At 37.3% G+C, this 22,140-nt stretch overlaps 1 protein-coding gene across 1 annotated transcript in view; it reads left to right on the top strand.

The window, feature by feature from the left end:
- The window catches only part of LY75 (lymphocyte antigen 75), a 105,841-nt gene that overhangs the window by 33,642 nt on the left and 50,059 nt on the right, over positions 1-22,140 (top strand). Inside the window, exons 12-19 of the mRNA XM_002812515.6 lie at positions 978-1,177; positions 2,752-2,894; positions 10,444-10,525; positions 14,490-14,558; positions 16,889-17,003; positions 20,576-20,611; positions 20,986-21,161; positions 21,811-21,878. Of these exons, the coding sequence (XP_002812561.4) occupies positions 978-1,177; positions 2,752-2,894; positions 10,444-10,525; positions 14,490-14,558; positions 16,889-17,003; positions 20,576-20,611; positions 20,986-21,161; positions 21,811-21,878 (889 nt within the window). The remainder of the gene's footprint in view (positions 1-977; positions 1,178-2,751; positions 2,895-10,443; positions 10,526-14,489; positions 14,559-16,888; positions 17,004-20,575; positions 20,612-20,985; positions 21,162-21,810; positions 21,879-22,140) is intronic.

Here is a 22,140-nt window from a genome sequence, read left to right as displayed (position 1 = left end):
TCCATTCTATGGCCAGAAAGGCTATGTGAAGCTCTCTTTACCATTATTGCTCCCATCCTCAGCCACCTTGGTCTATCATGGGCACACCATGGATAGGAGGACAGAACAGGGAAAAATAGCACACCCATTCAGGGTAGCAAGGCAATTGTTTTTCCCAGTTTCTTGTTCCTCTTGCTGTTTGTGTATATGAGACTATGTGGCTTCACTGTTTGGTGGGATAGAAGTTGTCCTATTACTTTTCAATATATGTAACTCTTGTCTTCTACCTGCTTCAGGCAGTGTGGTATAATGGAAAATGGAACATGACCTTTTGTCAGACAAATCTGATTTCAACCCCAACTCTACCATTCACTAACTCTGACTGTGGGCAAGTTACTTAGTCTTCATTTACAAAATAGAACTGATAATTCAAACTACCTTTTAATACTGTTATGAATACATAAAATTATGACTGTCATAAAATAAACAGTAAACAAATGTATGTTACCACATACCTCCTTCTACCTTTATTGTACCAGCTTTTCCTTTGGATCAGAATCTGGGAGAGTTGTGTTTTGAGGTTAACTAAGTTGCTTAAAAACTGCTCAAAGTTTTTAAGGTAATTTGAACCACCATCCTAAGCAGCAATAGTATTTAGGGTACAGCTCTAGAAACAGACCACCTGGGCACAAATCCTGGGGCAACCACTTACTAGTTCTATGACCTTGAACAAATCACTTCATTCTCACTGTACCTCAAATTATGACAATAGAATCCCCCCTATAGGTTTGTTGTGAGGATTAATCTTTTTCAAAAAGTACTTTACAAATAATAAACACTTATCATTATTATTCTGAACAACATATTTCTTTCCTCTCTTTGTTCCATTTTTTTTTTATTCTCTCTCCCCAACTTGGCTGAAGTAAAGAGTAGAAACACTAGAAAATGTTTGAACTTTAACATTTTAATTTTTAATTGAGCTTTCCACTTCAACTCAGCTTCCCCGGGCGGCTGCGTGGCTATGTCTACTGGAAAGTCTATTGGAAAGTGGGAGGTGAAGGACTGCAGAAGCTTCAAAGCACTTTCAATTTGCAAGAAAATAAGTGGACCCCTTGAGCCTGAAGAAGCAGCCCCTAAGCCTGATGACCCCTGTCCTGAAGGCTGGCAGAGTTTCCCTGCAAGTCTTTCTTGTTATAAGGTAAAGTGACATTCTCATTCTATCCTTCAATGAAGTTGTTTTTCCACCATCCTAGTTCATGTCCTTGTACAAATTATGCTCTTCTCCATAGTCCTATGTAACCTAACAAAAGTGCTCTGGAGCACAGAGTCCTTGGCAGGGCATTGCTGAACCTCTGGCATGAGGTGCCTCAGCCCCACACCCTGCATGTGTCCTACCCGAAAGGGCAGGCCCAAAGCCAGAACTGGCTCCTTCCCAAGGTCTTTTTTTCCCAGTAAGTTGGTGTACTATATGCCATACTGCCACTATGCCTATGATCCTCATATTCCTCTAATTCTTGTTGTCAAATTAACAGCTCCAGCACTTCTTATAATGTAAAAAAAAAGTATATATATATATTTACACTTTTACAAATATAGATATATTTGTGTATATATATACATATAAATATATATATACATATAAATATATATATATATATATATATATATATATATATATAGTATATATGGGTCTGCATCAGTCAGCTAGTTCCATAAACAAACCACTAGATGCTACCCCAAAATTCGGTGGCTATGACAACAACCATTTAGCCTCACATTCTCACAGATCTCCAGGCCAGCTAGAGTTTGACTGATCTAGATTGGGCTTGAATGGTGACCTCTGCTCCCAACTTCAGGTCAGCTGTGCTGGGCTCCAGCCCTTCCTTTTAGGGCTCAGGCTGAACGGGCAACAGCTCACAAGGGTTTGTTGTTCTCATGGTATATCACTGGAGCCCAAGAAGGCAAGCCAACCATATAAGCACATTTCAGGCCTCTGCTCACTTTACCTCTACTAATATCCCATGAACACAGTAAGTCATATGGCCAAGCCCCATGCCAAGGTACAAAGAAGTATACTCCACTCACCAGGGGGCTGTGGCAAGTCCATCTAATTATATTACAAGGAACTGAAGAATTGGGACAAATATAATTCGTCCTGTCATTGTGTCATCATCTCTTCTTTCTCCTCTTCCTCCTCCTCCTCTTCTTCTTCTTTCTTCTTTCTTCTTCTTTCTTTTTCTCCTTTCTTCTTCTTTTGAAACAGCCCAAGTTCCAGGTTTACTTTTGCCACTTTCTGTCAATATTCACACACCAGTGCAGACTGCTCTTTGGTTGTTCCTCGTCAGAAAATAGTGCTATTTTTGTGTGGGTCACAGTGTCTTATATTCAAAATTTCTATTGTTAGCACATTTCTTTGCCAAAGGCTACTCCCAGAGCATTTATATGTATCCTTTACAGCCTTGCCTGCTGGTTCATTTTATCTTTCAAGGTCCTAGAAATACAGGAGAACATGGATCTTGTTGGAATAGTTCCCCAGCCTGGCTGAGGAAGGCCATCCATCTGACCACAAGGACTGGCATCTGTGCTGGCCTTTAGTTGAATTGACACTTTCAGCAGTACCTCTCTGTGTCTCAGTATATGTGCATTTACCTATGCCTTCACTACACCTTTAAGAATTCATTTCAGGGGCCCACACATGTGACAGTAATTGACTTTAGCACTATGAAATACTTTATGATAATACCAGAAAATAAATTAATATATTTTGCTAAGGTATTCCACACAGAAAGAATTGTAAGAAAGAGGAACTGGGAAGAAGCTGAACGATTCTGCCAAGCCCTTGGAGCACACCTTTCTAGCTTCAGCCATGTGGATGAAATAAAGGAATTTCTTCACTTTTTGACGGACCAGTTCAGGTAATACTTTTAGAATGAGAATTTCTATGCTGAATTTGAAGTCCTCTAGATATTCAAAATTGACATGTTCTTACCCTGTCTCCCTGTTGGAAAAAAAAATGGACATGTTTTATTATCTAAAAGGTCATTTGGTGCTTAGCAGTCATGCAACATCAAGCACTCTTAATGTGCAGACACTATGAGGAATCTAAAGATGAATGAGATGTATTCCCTACCCTTTTTAAAATAAAGTCCAACAGCAATGTATGGCAGAAAATCTAGAACATAGGCAAGGAAGGGCCTTGGGAATTCAGAGGAGGGAGGGAGTGTTTCTGGGAGTATAATCAGGAAAAATGTCATAAAGAAGGCTGATTCTTGGAAGGTAGGTATTATTTCAAAAGGCCAGATAGGAGAAGGAGCCAGAAAAAAAAACAGAACATAAGCAAAGGAACCGAGACCAGAATATACAGATATGGTCAAGGAGAAATGAGTCATACAAATTAGCTAGAAAATGGGATTTGGATATGAAATTGGAATGTCCTTGTTTGCCAGGGAAGGAGTTTGATCTTAAGTAATTAAGCACAACCAAACAAAAAACAAAAACAAGGTGCTTTTGTGTGTATTTATATCTATAGACACTCACATATACATGCATATATACATATATACACAGAGAGGAAGGGGTTTCACCATGTTGGCCAGGCTGCTCTTGAACTTCTGACCTTAGGTGATCTGCCCACCTCAGCCTCCCAAAGTACTGGGATTACAGGCATTAGCCACCACACCCAGCCCATTATCAGTTTTGATCAAGTGCAAGTCTGCAAATTTGTTCAATAATAATAAAGTCCAATTCTGCACTTTTGAAAGAGACTTAAAACAAAGCTTGCCAATTAGTACTTATCCAGCTCTAAGACTATAATGTTCTTTTCCTGGGAGGAAGGGGCCACAAAATACTACAAAATTGTGAAATTCTAATAAAAATCCTTTAAAATTTTAAAAATTTTTAAAATTTTTTAATTTTAAAAATTAAAGCAACTAGCAACATTTTCATTGTGCAGCAAATAAGTTAGTGCTGAGTAGCTGGTGGCCTCCTGAAATGGGGCCTGACTCTCCAATTTGCCAGGTCTCTAATTTATTGCTTCTTGACCCCACTTCACTTGCTTATGTTATGTGCTTGTCTTATATTTACTCAAATAGCAATTGAGTTAATAATCACAAGTCATGTGATCATCTTAATAGGTACTGAAAATGCATTGGGTAAAATCCACTATTCATTCCTGGTTTAATACACAAATATACACTTATATTTAGTAAATATAACTAATATGTAAATTCTTATTAGAATAGAAGAATAGCTCAAATTAATAGCCATATCACACTTAGTGATGAAGCATTGTTAAGTGCATTTCCCTGAAAGTCAGAAAAAGGTAAGGATCCCTATATCATCACTATTGTTAATCTTGGTTTGAAATTCATCTCCTGCACATTAAGATAAAAACAATACTATAATGTGTAAATGTTTATATATATTAAGCAGAGGAAAAGATAAATTATCAAAGAGTAAAAAATATACTATTTACATTTAAAACTAGACTGCAAAAATACATCAAAAAGGGTAATGGCTATTATATCTCTAGGAAGTAAGATTTTGAGTGATTTTTAAAGTCTTTTCTATGGTCTGGGTGTGGTGGCTTATGCCTGTAATCCCAGCACTTTGGGGGCCTGAGGTGAGAGAATTGCTTGAAACCAGGAGTTCGAGACCAGCCTGGGCAGCATAGGGAGACCCTGTCTCTATTAAAAAAAAAAAAAAAAAAAAAAAAAAGATTAGCTGGGCATGGTGGCACACACCTGTAGTCCTGGTTACTCAGGAGGATGAGTCAGGAGGATCACTTGAGCCCAGGAGTTCAAGGATACAGTGAGACAAGATAGTGCCACTGCACTCCAGCTTGGGCAACAGAGTGAGATGCTGTCTCTAAAAAATAAATGAATAAAATGTTTTCTTTGAAAATTTCCATATTTTCCAGATTTGCTTTTTGTTTTGTTTTGTTTTTTTAGACAGGGTCTTGTTTTGTCAGTCAAGCTGAGGTACAGTGGCGTGATTACAGCTCACTGCAGCCTCAACCTCCCAAACTCAGGTAATCCCCCCACTTCAGCCTCCCAAGTAGCTGGGACTACAATCACATGCCACCACACCCAGCTAATGTTTGTATTTTTTTGTAGAAACGGATTTTTCCGTGTTGCCCAGGCTAATCTCAGATTCCTGGGCTCAAGCGATTCACCTTCCTTGGCCTCCCAAGGTGCTGGGATCACAGATGTGAGCCACAGTGCCTGGCCCAGATTTGCTCTAATATAGCTTCTGCTGTGTTTTTCTCATTAGAGAATGTAGTTTCACTACAGTGTACTGGGAATCTAATGTAAAATACGATACCTGTGTTCCATAAATATTTATTTATTAAGCATCTATCGTAGAATCTCAGGTACTCTAGACATCATTGTCCAGTGTTAGAAATTAATATACAAAATTTCACTGCAGACTGACCCAAGGCAATTTGTATATACTAAATACTAACTCTTGGGTTCTTTGTGAGGTGAGTGTTAGCTATTCCCTCAACCTTGAGAATAGATTATAACAAATACAAAATTCAGACAAAAATTTTCCACACATACAGACATTTGCTATGCAAACATTCATTGAAGCAGACACAAACCATTTTATACAACCTGTTTTGTAAGCTTGACAACATTCCAGCAATCTGTCCTTTTTGGTGTTTTAACTATCACCTTGCACAGGTTTACTTGAAGCAGATGTGGCAGCGTTCTGTGGCAGCGTTCTGTTCCCATTGTAGTGAGTATCAGGCCATCACAATCACCTGACCCAATGACTGGATGTGGGGTTGTTTAGAATCAAGCCCTACTAAGACACAGGCTGTGGTCTCGCACGATTCTAATACACTCTTGAGAAGTGTGAGAGTTTCTCTAAATATTTTAGCTAATCCCTGCATCTCAAATAACTTATGTTTCACCAGTGAGAGCCCAATCCGACCATCATGCTGATGAACAAGCTTCCGATTTCACTGACATTAACCCAGTTCTCACATTCATTCTGCTCATGACCAAAGCCTCCAGTGTGACTTTGGTGATCATGGAAGTCCTCATGGTGGCCACGTCTGGAGCATGGCCTTTCTTTTTCTTTTTTTTTTATTATTATACTTTAAATTCTAGGGTACATGTGCACAACATGCAGGTTTGTTACATATGTATACATGTGCCATGTTGGTTTGCTGCACCCATTAGCTCGTCATTTACATTAGGTATTTCTCCTAATGCTATCCCTCCCCCATCACTCTGCCCCACAACAGGTCCTGGTGTGTGATGTTCCCCGCCCTGTGTCCAAGTGTTCTCATTGTTCAATTCCCACCTGTGAGTGAGAACACGCAGTGTTTGGTTTTCTGTCCTTGCGATAGTTTGCTCAGAATGGTTTCCAGTTTCATCCATGTCCCTACGAAGGACATGAACTCATCATTTTTTATGGCTGCATAGTATTCCATGGTGTATATGTGTGGGGCATGGACTTTCAAATACACCACCAATACTTCCTGACATGTAAGTTTCAAGCAGGGCAACTTAATGGCCCTTAGATTTCAAGCTTGACACACACAATATGATACTATCCAGATAAAGTATTTTTAAGTAAAATGCTGACATAAGCACTAGATTCCAAGCAAGCAGTTAGTAATTCTAACTGGAACTAGGAGCCTTGGATAAGTACTAATCAATGAGGTTGTAGATATTTGTGAGAAACAATAAGTAGAAAACATTGGAATATCATATGTGATAGAAATGACCATTAAGAGCATCCATATACAGAACGAATTACACTAGGAAACAAAACATGAAAGGAAATTTTTATGATTTGTTTCTTTGTTTTGAATTACACTTGTTGAGCACTCCCTTCTTTAAAAAACTGATACAAGTTCATTATATAAAATTTGGAAAATATAAAAACAGGTAATGAAGCAAACAATCACCTCAAATCCTAGCTCCTGATTATAAACATAGTAAACCCTTAGTGTAAACCCTTTCCGTTTACTTACATCTCTACACATATAGCTTTTACAAAACCTATTTTCCGTAGAAGGTACTATGTTTAATTTTTTTCTAATCGTAAAAGTAATGCACATTGAATTTAGAAAACAGAACAGCACAGAGAAAAAACAAATCTCCTTAATCCCTTCACTTATAGGAACTGTATTTTATTTGTACTCTGATCCTAGCAGCTAACACAATGCCATGGTAAGCAGACTGCTTTGTTTGCTTAATAACTTCTCCATAATAAAGAAATTGTTTGCCTGTGCTGTGCTTAGAGAATATACTCTAAAACCAAAATTGTAACCATGGCTTAAAGGAAAGAAGGAAGCAAACCCATTTATATTAGAAAATGATTCTAAAGCATACTCCTTGAATGCCTTGGCTTTTTATTGCAGGAATTGACCTTTCTCAGCAAGATATCCATTGCCCAAATTGTGTATTACATGCCAAGGAGTTAAGTCAGATTACTGCTGTACCTCTCACAATCTAAGTTCCACATCTCTATTTGTATTTCAGTGAAAAGGATTCATGGTGCACCAAATCATTAAGGCTCTAAGATCTTTGCAACTCTTAATGGCAGCCCAACAGGGAAAGCCATTGTAGGGCAAAAATAGCCATAGGATTAGAGAAGAAAGCCTTGTTTGCAATGCCATTGCTGCTGTGTACATAGCCCCCTGTGATGTGGCATGAATGGATTTAGACGTAAATCTAAGGCTTTGTAGAATAAGCACCCTCATCAAATAGTATTTATTGGGGCTTATGGCTAACATACTGTTTTCCTTAGCAACCAAATGCAGCAGGAAATTTGATTGAGAATAGGAATTTTAACACAATTACACATATTAACCTTTTATGCAATCTCTTCTTAACCCAATAGTTTTAAAACCATATACTTAGTGCTTGGAGTACCAGGAACTTATTAAGAGAGAGAGGGAACCTCAGTTTGACTTGATTCCCCAGTTATGATCAGGTGCAATTTTTTCCTTCACATTTTCTAAAATCAACATTGGAGATGTGCAATGATTAATGTGATATCCAATTTCTTCTTCCCTTTATCTGCCTACAGCTAAACTAGGCCAAACCAGGAATGAGTTACAATTGAGGAAATATTTTCCACTTCTGATCCCGCACACAAAAAAATACATACATGTCGCTATTATTTTCTGTATTTATGACATGCTAGTGAGTTCTTTAAAATGAAGCTGAAATCTGTAAATTTCTGTGTTCAAATGAAACTTTTTTCAATCTGTAAATTTCTGTGTTCAAATGAAACTTATTTCTGAAATACAGTTTCAGAAAGTAGTGGAGATTAGAAATTTTGGACAATCGACTAAACTCTTTTCTCTAGGAAACTGTCCTCTGAGGTGCAGCAAAGGAGCCAGAAATGGGCTTGAAAGCAGAGATGTTTCTAAGTGGAAGGAAGGGGAGCTATTAGCTGAGAGAAGACTGGGTAAGGGCTTGAGGAGCCTAGAAAGTTGAGGATGAACCTCTAAAAAGGCTGCCAGTGGGAGCCTCTGCAATGCTGGTGACAAATGATCTTTGATCGTCTTCCTGGTTGTATTGTGGATTGTGTAAAGAAGATAAAATAGCTAATGCTTACTTTAGGGAAACACAAAATTCTACACGAATTCCCCAGGCCCAAATATATAATGTGCAAAGATTTGGGAGAAATGCAGTTGTTTCCCCAAGTAAATATGAGGAAGAAAACTTAACTGCCTCTCTATTTTAGCCATCTGGCTTTAATTGTGCTGTATATGCCAATTGTCTAGACCCTGTGGTTTAGAAATCCAGCACTCGGGCAGTATGATACACTCGGAAGCCTGTAAGAGAGCTCCGATGAGCTAAAGGCATAAACTGCAAATTCCTCTTGTAGCTACTAAATTTAAACTGGATTTAATTTTCTCCACTGGATATATCTTAGGTCCACAAATTGGTGGATCTTTCTCTATGAAAGAAAACAATATAACAATAAAAACCAAAACAGGACAGTCCTCATTCATATTCCATTGCATTAAGTCCAAAAGCCTTGAGGTTGAAAAGATGAAAAAGTGCTTATTGTTAAAATATGAGGGAATGTTGAACGAAGGTAAGAAATAAAGAAAAGCAATTATTTATTAAAAAATAAGAAATTAGTTTAAAATTATTTGTTTCAGCCTTTGATTCACTAGTACATTTTATTAAAATGCACTTATATTTCTCTGTAGACTTGTAGCTATATGTTCCATATATTCCATATGTCCTGCTGAACTTGAGAGTATGCATTGTTTTTAGATTTGGAATCTACCCCTTCTCTAAAATGTATCTGTATTACACTTACAGGCATATTACATTTATATATATGTATACACACATATGTACTGATCATACATACCATGTACCAACAAAATGTTAAATTATATGCAATATTATTGGTCGCCTAAAAGTGTAATAAATTTTAGAAAATGTTTTCAAATGGAGTTAGAGGCAGAGAAAATTTTCTGTGCTTATATTACATCTACTTATGCTGGATAGTTATCCCTGGCCAGAGCATAAATGTATTTGAGGGGAAAGGATTACTTAGACATATGTTCCTGCCTCCATATTGCTTGTGTAGATAGTCTTCCTTGGAAGGCCTACCCTTCTTCCTCTTGGCCATTCTGAATACTGGCATTCAGATTATGACTAGAAAGAAATGTTAGCCATCCCTTGAAGAATATCTTTTGTTCTACCAACCTCACAAAGTCTTTCTTCATTTTCTGCAGTCCACAGTGACCTTTCCTTTCTCTGAACTTTTGTGTCACCTAAAATGTATATAACTCATTTGATAGCTTTCATAAATGGTCTTTACTTTTTTGTTCATATATATCTTATCTCTCTATTTCATATTACATTTGAGGGTAGATGTAGGTCTTATACTTCTCTGTGTCATCATTGCACCTAGCTCAATGCCTTTTACATAAAAGTATAATACTTATAGGTGATAAGTATAATCACTTAAATTATTGCTTAATATATTTTTCTGGTATATTTCTTTGGCACATAGGCAATACTCAAATGCTTGTTTAAACTTAGTGGATAGTAGGAACTCAACTATGTTTCAAATATTGTTTAACAAGAATTTAGTCAAATAGTTCTGCATTTTAAAGAAGAATATTTGATAGTGTTATAGACAAACACTTTAAAGAAATGCCATTGTTGCCTTTGGCTGTATCTGAAAATATTGTTTAATATTCAAGCACTACAGTAAAAGTCTTGGAATAATTTCCATTTTTTTCCTCTTAAAATTCAAAGTAGAATGGTTTTTGCCTTTCATATGAAGAAAACAGCTTAAAATGTAGTTTGAAAAGTATGGTACTTTTTCTGTAGCTACCCCACATTAAGGGCTTAGTTTCATTTCAAAAGACTTCTTTATGTTGCTTGAAACTGTGCTTTTCAATTAGTGACGCACTTTAGACATGTGAGTGCTATTGTCCTGTATTTTTAACACTTGCTTTTTACATAGTGGCCAGCGTTGGCTGTGGATTGGTTTGAATAAAAGGAGCCCAGATTTACAAGGATCCTGGCAATGGAGTGATCGTACACCAGTAAGTTAAAACATTATTGTTTTAGGTAGTATGGAAACACTGTTTGTTTCAATAACAAGTTGATTGTTAAATAATACATCAACACCTAAAATTTATATGGAACCACAAAAGACCCTGAATAGCCAAAGAAATCTTGATCAAAAAGAATAAAGCTGGAGGCTATCACGCTATCTGAGCTCGAAAATACACCTCAAAGCTATAGTAACCAAAACAGCATGGTACTGGCATAAAAACAGACACATAGACCAACGGAACAGAATAGAGAGGCCAAAAATACATCCATATATTTATAGCCAACTGGTTTTCAACAAAGGTACCAAGATCACACAATGAGAAAAGGACAGTCTCTTCTATAAATGATAGTGGGAAAACTGGATTTCCACATGCAGAAAAATGAGATTAAACCCTTATCTCATACCATATAGAAAAATCAACTCCAAATGAATTAAAGCCCTAAATGGTAGGCCCCAAACTATGAAACTACTAGGAGAAAACACAGGGGGAAAGCTCCATGACATTGGTCTGGACAATGATTTTTTTGGATACGAACTCAAAAACACAGACAACAAAAACCAAAATAGACAAATGGGATTACATCAGACTAAAAAGCTTCTGCACAATAAAGGAAACAATCAACAGAGTGAAGAGACAACCTACAGAATAAGAGAAAATATTTGCAAATTATACATCTGATAAAAGGTTGATATCCAAAATACAGTCATACATCACTTAACAATGGGATACATTCTGAGAAATGCATTGTTAGGCAGTGTTTTTGTGCATACATCATAGAACATACTTAAACAAACCTAGATGGTACAGCCTACTTCACACATAGGCTACACATCTAGGCTTTATATTGCTCCTAGGCTACAAACCTGTAGAACATGTTACTGTACTGAATACTGTACGGATTTGTAACACAATGATAACATAGAAAAGGTACAGGAAAGATATAATCTTGTGGGAACACATCTTCAAGGGATGGCTAACATTTCTTTCTAGCCATGATCTGAATGCCAGTATTCATACTGGCCAAGAGGAGGAAGGATAGGCCTTCCAAGGAAGACTATCTACACAAGCATATGGAGGCAGGAACATACATGTAGGCCATCTGTGGTTGACTGAAAGGCCATTATGCAATGCATGACTGTAGATAAGGAACTCAAACAACTCAATAGCAAGAAAACAACCTGATTTTAAAATGGCCAAATGACTGAATAGACATTTCTCAAAAGAAGACATACAGATGGCCAACAGTCATAGGAAAAAATGCTCAACCTCACTAATCATCAGGGAAATGCAAATTAAAACCATAGTAAGTTATCACCTCTCACCTGTCAGAATGATTATTATAAAAAAGACAAAAGATACATGTTGGTGAGGATGTGGAGAAGAGGGAACTTTTGCACACTGTTGGTGGGAATGTAAATTAGTACAACCATTATTGAAAACAGTATGAAGGTCCCTCAAAAAATTAAAAATAGAACTAACCACATGAACAGCAATCCCACTACTGGGCATATATTCAGAGGAAGTGAAATGAGAATGTTTAAGAGACTCAGAGGGTGACTGCACTACTATTCACAGTAGCCAAGATAGGAAATCAACCTAAGTGTCCAACAACAGATGAATGGATGAAGCAAGTGTGGTACATGTACACAATGGAGTACTACTCAGCTATAAAAGGGAAGGAAATCCTGTCATTTGTGACAACATGGGTGACCCTGGAGGACATTATGTTAAGTGAAAGAAGCCAGGCACAGAAAGACAAATGTCACGTGATATCACTGAGATGTGGAATTAAAAAAAAAAAAAAAGGATCTCATAGAACTAAAGAGTAGAATGGTGGTTTCCAAGAGCTGGGGCAGATGAGGTGGGGGACTGGGGAGATGTTGGTCAAAGGATACAAAATTTCATTTAGATAGGACGAATAAGTTCAAGAGATCTATTGTACAGCAAGTTGGTTATAGTTAATAATATTTTATATTCTTGAAAAATGCTAAAAGTAGATGTTAAGTGTTCTCACCACAGAAATGATAACTGTGTGAGATAATGCATTTGTTAATTAGCTAAATTTAGTCAGTCCACAATGTATATATACTTCAAAACATCATGTTGTATATGATAAATGCATATACTTTTATCTGCCAATTTAAAAAATAAAATAAATACATTCACATATCATACAACCATTAAAATTATGTGTCTTTATTGAAATGAAAATAGAGTCTCATATAGGCAGTAAGGAAAAGACAAGTTACAAGTCTTCTTTTTATTTTTAAAAACCCATATGTATAGTCTCTCTATATATAGTCAAAAAATAGTAAAGCTATAAATATAGTAGTCATCTTTGGGTAGTATGAGTGATTTTTTTTTCTTTTTGAAATGGGGTCTCACTCTGCCACCCAGGGTGAAGTGCAGTGCTGTGATTTCAACTCACTACAACCTTCACCTCCCAGGCTCAAGCCATCTTCCCACCTAGCCTCCCCAGCAGCTGAGACCACAGGTGCATGCCATCATGCCCGGCTAATTTTTTTTTTTTTTTGAGACGGAGTCTCATTCTGTCGCCCAGGCTAGAGTGCAGTCATGCAATCTCTGCTCACTGCAAGCTCCGCCTCCTGGGTTCACACCATTCTCCTGCCTCAGCCTCCTGAGTGGCTGGGACTACAGGCATGTGCCACCACGCCCAGCTAATTTTTTAGTAGAGATGGGGTTTCACCATATTGGCCAGGCTGATCTCTAACTCCTGACCCTGTGATCCACCCACCTCAGCCTCCCAAAGTGCTGGGATTACAGGTGTGAGCTACCGTGCCCGGCCACGCCCAGCTAATTCTTATTTTTTTTGTAGAGACGGGGTTTCACCATGTTGCCCAGGCTGGTCTCAAACTCCTGAGCTCAGGCAGTCTACCCATCTTAGCCTCCCAAAGTGCTGGAATTACAGGTGTGAACCACCACATCTGGCCACAAGTGATTGTTTTCAAAGCTTTCTCTTTATACTGTTTATTTTCATTTTTATAGTGAGAAGCTTTTCTTTTTATTATCTAAATATGGAAGAGTTATACAAAAAATAAAATAGCTTTTTCTGGGGGGACTAGGTGGGGATGACAGAGTCTCACTGTGTCACCCAGGCTAGAATGCAGTGGTGCCATTATGACTCACTGCAGCCTCAACCTCCTGGGTTCAATTGATCCTCATGTCTCAGCCTCTCAAGTAGCTGGGACCACAGGCACATGCCACCACATCCAGCTAATTTTTGTATTTTTTGTAGAGATGGGGTTTCACCATGTTGCCCAGGCTGGTCTCGAACTCCTGGGCTCAAGCCATCTGCCAACCTTGGCCTCCCAAAGTGCTGGGATTGCTGGCATGAGTCACTGTGCCTGGCCAAAAGTATCCTTATTGGAGGAAATTATTTGTTTGAAGAAACCTCTAAAAAATCCTTGCTATTATTCCACATGTTTATATTATAAGGATATATTAATGTAATAGTTATAGGAGCAAAATTATTCTCAGATATTCAATATTTACTCCAATTTTTGTCACCAAAAATTGGTGACTCCAATGTCACCTCCTTTTTTATTCTTTCTAAATGTAAAAGTCCTTGAGTTTATTTTCAAATTGGAGCATATCTGAGATTAGTTAATCAAATAATGAGCATTTCAACGCATGCAAAAAAAGAAAAAAGTATTTTGCAAGCTTGATTCTCTATGACTCCAGCGGCAAACTTAATACACCATTAACCTCCACTTCTGAAACTGTGGCTTCCTTTGTTTGGAAACTTATGAAATTATGACATTTGCTAAGTCCTCTCATGATTTAGCATCATGATATAAAAAACAGATGAAAAAGTTTTCTTTCTGTGGCATATGAACACACTTGAGTGATTAAGGCTGCCTAAATTTCATCTAAATTGCAAATATTTATACATCAGTCTTAAATTCTCAAGACTCTCTTGTCTTTTCAGGTGTCTACTATTATCATGCCAAACGAGTTTCAGCAGGATTATGACATCAGAGACTGTGCTGCTGTCAAGGTCAGTACAATGCTGGAAAAGCTGCATATTTAAAACATAAATCCATCATCATATGCAGTCAAGTAACAGATCCATGGAGTGTCTTTGTATGTGAAGCATGATGTTAGATGTGGTGAGAGATAAGCACACCCATGGCCTGGCCCTCAGCAGCCTAACTTACACTTCATTTGAGAGGATGAAATTCATATTCAAGAAAACCTCTCCCATTACCGTGCAGTAATAAGCTCCAAATGAGGGGGCTGAAGAAGGCTAATGAAATTCAGAGGAGAAAGTGAGTCCCATGGCCATTTCCCAGGAAGAGGTGGGACTTGAACTGGGACTTTAAGGATGGATAGAGTTTCTACAGATGGGATAGGGTAAGGCTTTCTCATGAGGGGATGGTATGAGAAAGTGGCATAAAATAAGGTGGAAGTGGAAGAGGGCAGTGAGGAGAACAGAATACAGATCAAGAAGTTTTCATTGGTGCTGTCCTTGATAACAGTATTAGGAAATCAGATTGATGCCACATTAAGGAATTTCTACACTTCTTGATAGGCAACAGGGCATTTTTTAAAGTTTCTGAGTAGGGAGAGTCACATGAACTAAGGAGGGTGTGAGGAAGATTCATCTTGAGACAGATGTCAAAATGCAACAGGTAAGATTGGAAGGCATAGAAGACCAGTTAGGAATCTTCCTTTGCAGAATGCATTCATGTATCCATTTCATAAACAGTCCAAGGAGTCAGTGAGGCACTGGGGGATAGAACAATGACAAGGTACAAAGCATAGCCATTGTCTTCACAAAACTAAAGTCTAGTAGGAAATAAAGACAAGTAAACAAGCAATTACGACACCACTAAGGACTATGACATGCGAAATACAAGTTTTATGCAAGAACAAGTATATTATGAAAGAATAATAATGATGGTGATGGTGATGATCCATGGTGGTGGTGATGATGATGGAGCAGCTAACACTGATTAACTCCTTTATGAGCCAGCCACTGTACTAGGCATGTCACATAGCACATAAGCAATCTTGTGAGGTAGGCACTGTTACTGTATTCATCTCACATGGAAATTTGAGCTGTGAGTTTTACCCCAGTTTACATGGAGTAAATTTAAACTGAAAGAACTGAAATTTACACCCATGTGTGTCTGGGTCTGGTACTCTTAACCACTATGCTATGTGACTAGGCATTTATAGAAATAGAAAGGGTACTGATTTATGAGAAAATTGTATGTTTTCGTTTAGATATTTTGAATCCAAGCTAGCTGTAAGATGTATGCTATGGTAAGTTGAGATCAAGAGTCTTGAGTTGAAAGGAAAATGTACATTTTAAAAAAAGGGCCAAGAAGTGGATTTGGAGGAACTGCCAATATATAGAGTGAAAAAAGATGACGATGGAGGAGACATCAGGTAATATCTCTGATTTGTAGTCCAAGAAAGAGATTCAACAAGGTGGCTGACCAGAAATGTTACAGGAAGGCTGAGGCAAATAAGAACTGACAAAACCACAGGAAAGCACTGTTTTCACAGTAACTCTTCTCATAATAAACTGTGTAGTACATGTCATTTTTATAGAATTCCCAATTTAACACAAGAAAAGGTAAAAACTTCAGAGAAGCTTATGGAATTTTTAGTAGTTTTGAGAACACTGGTACAATAAACTGTGTTCTAGGGAAATAGAGTTGCCAAGTATGGAGAGATTTGAAAATCTACCAAATAAATAAAGAGATACTAATGCAACCTGCATCAGGAACAAGCCCAGCCAGGGCAGTGTTCTGTAAGGAAAATCTTACCTCACCTGCCACAGAACCCCCAGAAACTTGGTCTTAAGAGAAAATAGTCTAAGAAGTGATGAATGTCTCTCCAAGTAATGCCTTCCCCTATCCTTTTTATCCTACTTGCTGACTGGAATTTGTAATGAGCCATCCTGGACCATGTGGAGAAGGGCAAAATCCTAGAAATGGCGTGGTAACACCAGAGAAGGAGCCTGAGCCGCTGAGGCTGGACTTTTATGTCACTTTCTGATGTAATTTGATTGCAGCTTGGTGCTTGGATACCTCCGAAATAAATATTCTAACAAAAATTGTCAGGCGTGGGGGAGAAAATTTGCATTTTGGACATAAACATGACCTTACAACATATTTCCTTTGTTAGCCCCTTTGAAGGCTCTTGCTCAGGGTATTACTGTTTAAATATTCCATTAATTGATGTGTTCATTTATCAAACAAATATCTTAGGTGCTAGAGCTAAAATAGAGATCAAAGTCATAGGGCTTACGTAGTTTAGTGTTCCATAAGGGATGTATCAATTTCAAAATATTCTGCAATACTTTTCCTCTTTTAGGTATTTCATAGGCCATGGCGAAGAGGCTGGCTTTTCTATGATGACAGAGAATTTATTTATTTGAGGCCTTTTGCTTGTGATACAAAACTTGAATGGGTGTGCCAAATTCCAAAAGGTAAGTGGTAGTTATTCCTTTTCACAACCTTCTCATGTTAACATTGTAAATACTCAGCTCAAAGTACCTAGGGGAGCATTTTGATCTATAATTCTAATGTCTAAAAGCCTGTGATGATGCAATTATTATGTGGAGCACCCCCTGCCTGACTCTGGCTTCTAATAGAAGGCTAACTTATTGAAATTTGGTGATATCTTACTCTTTGATCATGGAAGAATTTGCATAGAAGATAAAATGTAAGGCTCATTTGGGGAGATTAGATTTTGGATGAAATATTATTTTAAGCAAAAGGAGAAATGTAGAATCATTTTAGTTTTTATTTTGATGCAAAATGAAAAAATAAAGATAATCTTGGGAAGAATAAGGCAGAAGTCAAGAAATAAAAATTTGGCAGGTCCCTGTAAAATTTAGAAGCAATTTTCAATGAACTATAAAACTGCTAATACTTTATATAAATTCAAAGTTGAGAAGCCAGTTAGATTGATAGTACAGCCTTTGATAACAGAAAGGAGAGTGGGGAGAAATGTAGATACCATTTTACTTTACTTTTTCCGGGAAAACATGAAATATTAAGAAAAATGTTAAGAAGATTTTAATTCTCAAATTATTATTATTATTTTTAAGATAGTCTTTCTTGGTCTCCCTGGCTGGAGTGCAGTGGCACAATCTTGGCTCACTGCAGCCTCTGCCTCCCAGGTTCAAGTGATTCTCCTGCCTCAGCCTCTGGCATAGCTGGGACTACAGGCACCCACTACCACACCTAGCCAATTTTTGTATTTTTAGTAGAGTCAGGGTTTCACCATGTTGGCCAGGCTGGTCTTGAACTCCTGACCTCAGGTGATTGGCCCGCCTCAGCCTCCCAAAGTGCTAGAATTACAGGCATGAGCCACCGCACCCAGCCTCAAATTATTTTTAAGCAGAGATTGGCTGTATTAAATTAATTAGCAGAAAACCCATAGAAGGTTTTTAAATAAATCTCTGAACTGAAGGTAAACAGATCATTGAAACTAAAGGTATATCCTCCTACAAGTTCTCAAAGAACCCAAAGTTCACATCATGGAACTGCCTATTAGAAGATTGTTTTTCCTAAAATAGTTAAAAGAGCTTCAGATGTGACATCAGGTAGTAGCGAATCTCTTTCACAAAGGCAAACTGTCAAACCAGTTGTGAGGGAGAGACAGTTGTGTTGATGGGTTTTTCTAAAGGATAAATTATGCCTGAGTTATTCTTTTTTTTTTTTATTATTATTATTATACTTTAGGCTCTATGGTACGTATGTTTATTGCGGCATTATTCACAATAGCAAAGACTTGGAACCAACCCAAATGTCCAACAATGATAGACTGGATTAAGAAAATGTGGCCTGAGTTATTCTTGATTATTTTATTAAACCCAAAAAAGGGACAAAGGAAAACCAGTTTGGATATCCTTTAAACAAGTGGAAAAGTAACTTGTACATAATTAATTTGGACAATGTCTCTGTTTTGAAGCGTTAATGTGAGCGTCCCATTACTCTCTGGCATTTGTTAGCATTCCACAGACAGTGTCATTGTTCCAACCAAGGTGCCCTCGATGGGAGCTGCTGCCCCCACCTCATGTTTGAGCAGCGGAGCAGACCCCAGAGTTTAAACAAGGGCAACCTTAGAAATGGCAAATTAGTCACCACAGGAAATAGTATGAAGGGCATGTGGAGGTGTATATATATTTTTCTTTAATATATATTTTTAACAAGAGAGAAAGGAATTAACCCACTTAAACATATAAATCAATTAATCGAACAAATCTAAATAATTCCACCTCCATTATCCCCATGCATAAAGAAAATAAAAAACTAAACTCCTTTTCTCAGCCTGTCCCAATCACTTGAAGCAATCAATGATTGCTTGCTCCAGGGTTTAAATGTTATGTTCACCCTTTTTTGACTGTACTGTACCTAACTTTCTAAGTTGCGATGTGATGCATTCAGCTGGTTGGATATTTTCTTGGTTATTAGAACGGCCTAAGTTTACTCAACTTGTATTCATCTGTATTTTCTGGCTTTCTTAAAGAAGTTTTCCTCTTATGTATCCTAAATCACAATGCCTCTTCTCTGGCTCTTGCCTTTTTATTACTTGGTTCTAATTAATCCTCTCTTCCCTAGAAGAGATATTTTGGCAACCTGTAATTTAAAGTTACCTCAACCACAGTGGATATTTGTACTTTTTAAATATTCTTTTTTTAATTGAGAAAACTGTGTCAAAAATAAGGCTCATAAAAGTGTTTTTAGGAAAATTACCTATGATGCCATTACCCAGAGATAGCAATTTTTATTGTATTTCTTGATACCTTGTACACACATACATGTTTGCAATCTTGTATAAAAAACACCTTGCATCCTACTTTTCTCACTAATTTAAAGATATTTAAAGGTTAGCCATAGCTTTCCCTCCCCCATACACAAATAATCAGAAGTCTTTGACAAGATTACAGACAAGAAACTATGTACACTTTGAACTGACTTGCAACATTATTGTTGGAAATTATCCAATACGAATAGAATTGGCTCAGAGAGAGACTAAAGATGCTGGCTATTCAGGCAGTCCTCTGAGTCAGGTCTTCCGATGCCTGCCTGAGGCTCACTTGCCACACCAAAATTAAGACCAGCTATTTTACTCTGTAATTTCTAAGATTAAGCAAATGATGTCTTTGACTTGAAGCCAGTGTGATCTGTGGCCAGAATGAAAAGGGGGAGGAACGCAAATAGGCTCCCATGGGGAACTGCCCTGTGCCTGGTCCTGTGCTGGCCACTTCCTCCAGGGCATCACACGTGACCTTCACTCTCTGTGAGTCAGGTAGCCATCTAGTTTTCATAGAGGAGAAAATCAAGGCTCAGAGAGGGTTAAGCAACTCATCCGAAATACCATGACGGCAAAATGCATAAGGGCATTTGCACACTGACCCGCCCAACTTCCAACCCGGAATTCTGTGTAGCATGCCATTATTTCCTCGGTTTCCATCTGGGAATCCTGGGTCACTGTTAATTATTTTCCTCTCAGTTTTGTCCCATCTTCTTAAAAGGTTCAACATTGGAGCATTGTACATTGTTTCCAAGGATATCTTGGAAGACAATGAACTCTATCAACCTAAGTTTACAGAATAGTTAACTTGTTTCATTAGATGGAGAAGTGGTTCCTGAATAACTTCCCTTTACAATGATCGTTATTTTGGTTCCTACTTCTTATGCTTCTGTGTAACACATACAATATCATTATTTACTTGTTTTTACTTTCTAATTCTTAGCTGTATTTTATCTATCTGTACTTCTTTTGTGACCTTTGTGACACAAGGTAAAAGACTGCTAGAAATACTTCATTAATATTTAACAGATCTGCCTTTTGGATTGCTCCTAAAGCAGGTTTAGCATCGGCCCCACAAAATACAACTAAAGTGATCAAAACGTGAAGTGGGTTGGCCAGAAATGGACAAGCCTCAACAATACTGCAAGTCCTTTTGAGCTACATTAAAGGCCCTACTTATAGTATACTCTGATCTGTCATGGAATACTAATGCCACTTGCTTTCTTCCTCGTACAGGCCGTACTCCAAAAACACCAGACTGGTACAATCCAGGTGAGTTAAGAAAACTGAAATTTAACCAAAGCTGCTTTTACCTTGTCACTAATGCATTTAGTTAATTATTTAAGTGCCAGCTTCTTCTCTATACATCTTCAAGTGAGACAAAATTTCTCCAGGCAAGGAAGGTGAGTGACTGGTACAGGATGAGGTGATGAGGGTGGCTTTTTCCTTCCCTGTGAGTGCAGGGGAGTGGCAGAGTCACTGGCTCAGGAATCTCTTGTTCCTTGTAGTCAGTACTGCCCCAGCCAGAGAAGGCCAGTAATCTGAATTACTATTTATAGTTTTGAACATTAACTCATGCTTAGAGGACACAGTTTGCTTTGCATAGTCATAGTTCTAATCTTTTTGTTCTTCTTCTTCTTCTTTAGAGCGTGCTGGAATTCATGGACCTCCACTTATAATTGAAGGAAGTGAATATTGGTTTGTTGCTGATCTTCACCTAAACTATGAAGAAGCCGTCCTGTACTGTGCCAGCAATCACAGCTTTCTTGCAACTATAACATCTTTTGTGGGACTAAAAGCCATCAAAAACAAAATAGCAAATGTAATTTAATTTTAAATATATTTCTTATTTTTGTATTTATTCCATTTAAAAATGTTACAAAAATTTTGCCAAAATCTACAAAAGTTAAATTTTTCTTTAATGTAAAATCTGCCTCACAACATCCAAATTTGTTTCATGTTAGAAAAATTAAGTAGAATTGCTTATGTTTTAAAATATACAAGATTAATAATGTCACTTTATAAGGTAAACATCAGTAGATAATATAGATCATTCTAATTCCCTGTCACAGTTTTTACTAAAAGTCAACTTTCTAGTTAACTTGAGTTTCTGTTTCTACTAATAAGTAACTTTGCAAAATGATTTTTGGGAAGAAAAATAATTTCTGTATTTTTAAATTTATAATCAATTGCAATAGGATACTCTATGCCCACTTAAAGTATTAGTCTAATTAATATATGCCCATGATTACAGCTATCATATTTCCTGTACCCACAATAGGATCTGTAAATATACTGAGAGTTTTCAACTACTCTTTGGCAAAAGGTCCTAGTTTGTATAATTTTGAAATCTAAGTAAGGAATGTCTGGAAATTTTAGTGGTTAGTGATTATAGTAAGACAAGGTATTTGAATCAAAACCCTCAAGAAAGCTCAGCACATATAAGGATGGATGTTTGGCTTGTTTTTCAGATATCTGGTGATGGACAGAAGTGGTGGATAAGAATTAGCGAGCAGCCAATAGATGATCATTTTACATAGTAGGTGACATCACTGATTCTACCTTTGTAAAGTTATCACTTAAAAGAAGCAGTTCCTTTTACTAAATGGATTTCTATTTATAAGTAGTTTGAATATTAATCCATAAACTGCCTAAATTAGAGAAACCAAGCCCTTTTGCATGTTAGCATCAAGAAAAAAGGGGTATAGAGTAATGGTATTAACATTAAATTTAGAAATAAAATAACTTACAGTAAAAAGAAAAAAATGGAACACCTAATTATATTACGAGTTGTCAAATCT

This window comes from Pongo abelii, chromosome 11, assembly GCF_028885655.2.
Source record: "Pongo abelii isolate AG06213 chromosome 11, NHGRI_mPonAbe1-v2.0_pri, whole genome shotgun sequence".
In the NCBI taxonomy this organism is placed as follows: domain Eukaryota; kingdom Metazoa; phylum Chordata; class Mammalia; order Primates; family Hominidae; genus Pongo; species Pongo abelii.
This window is presented reverse-complemented; position numbering and strand designations above follow the sequence as displayed.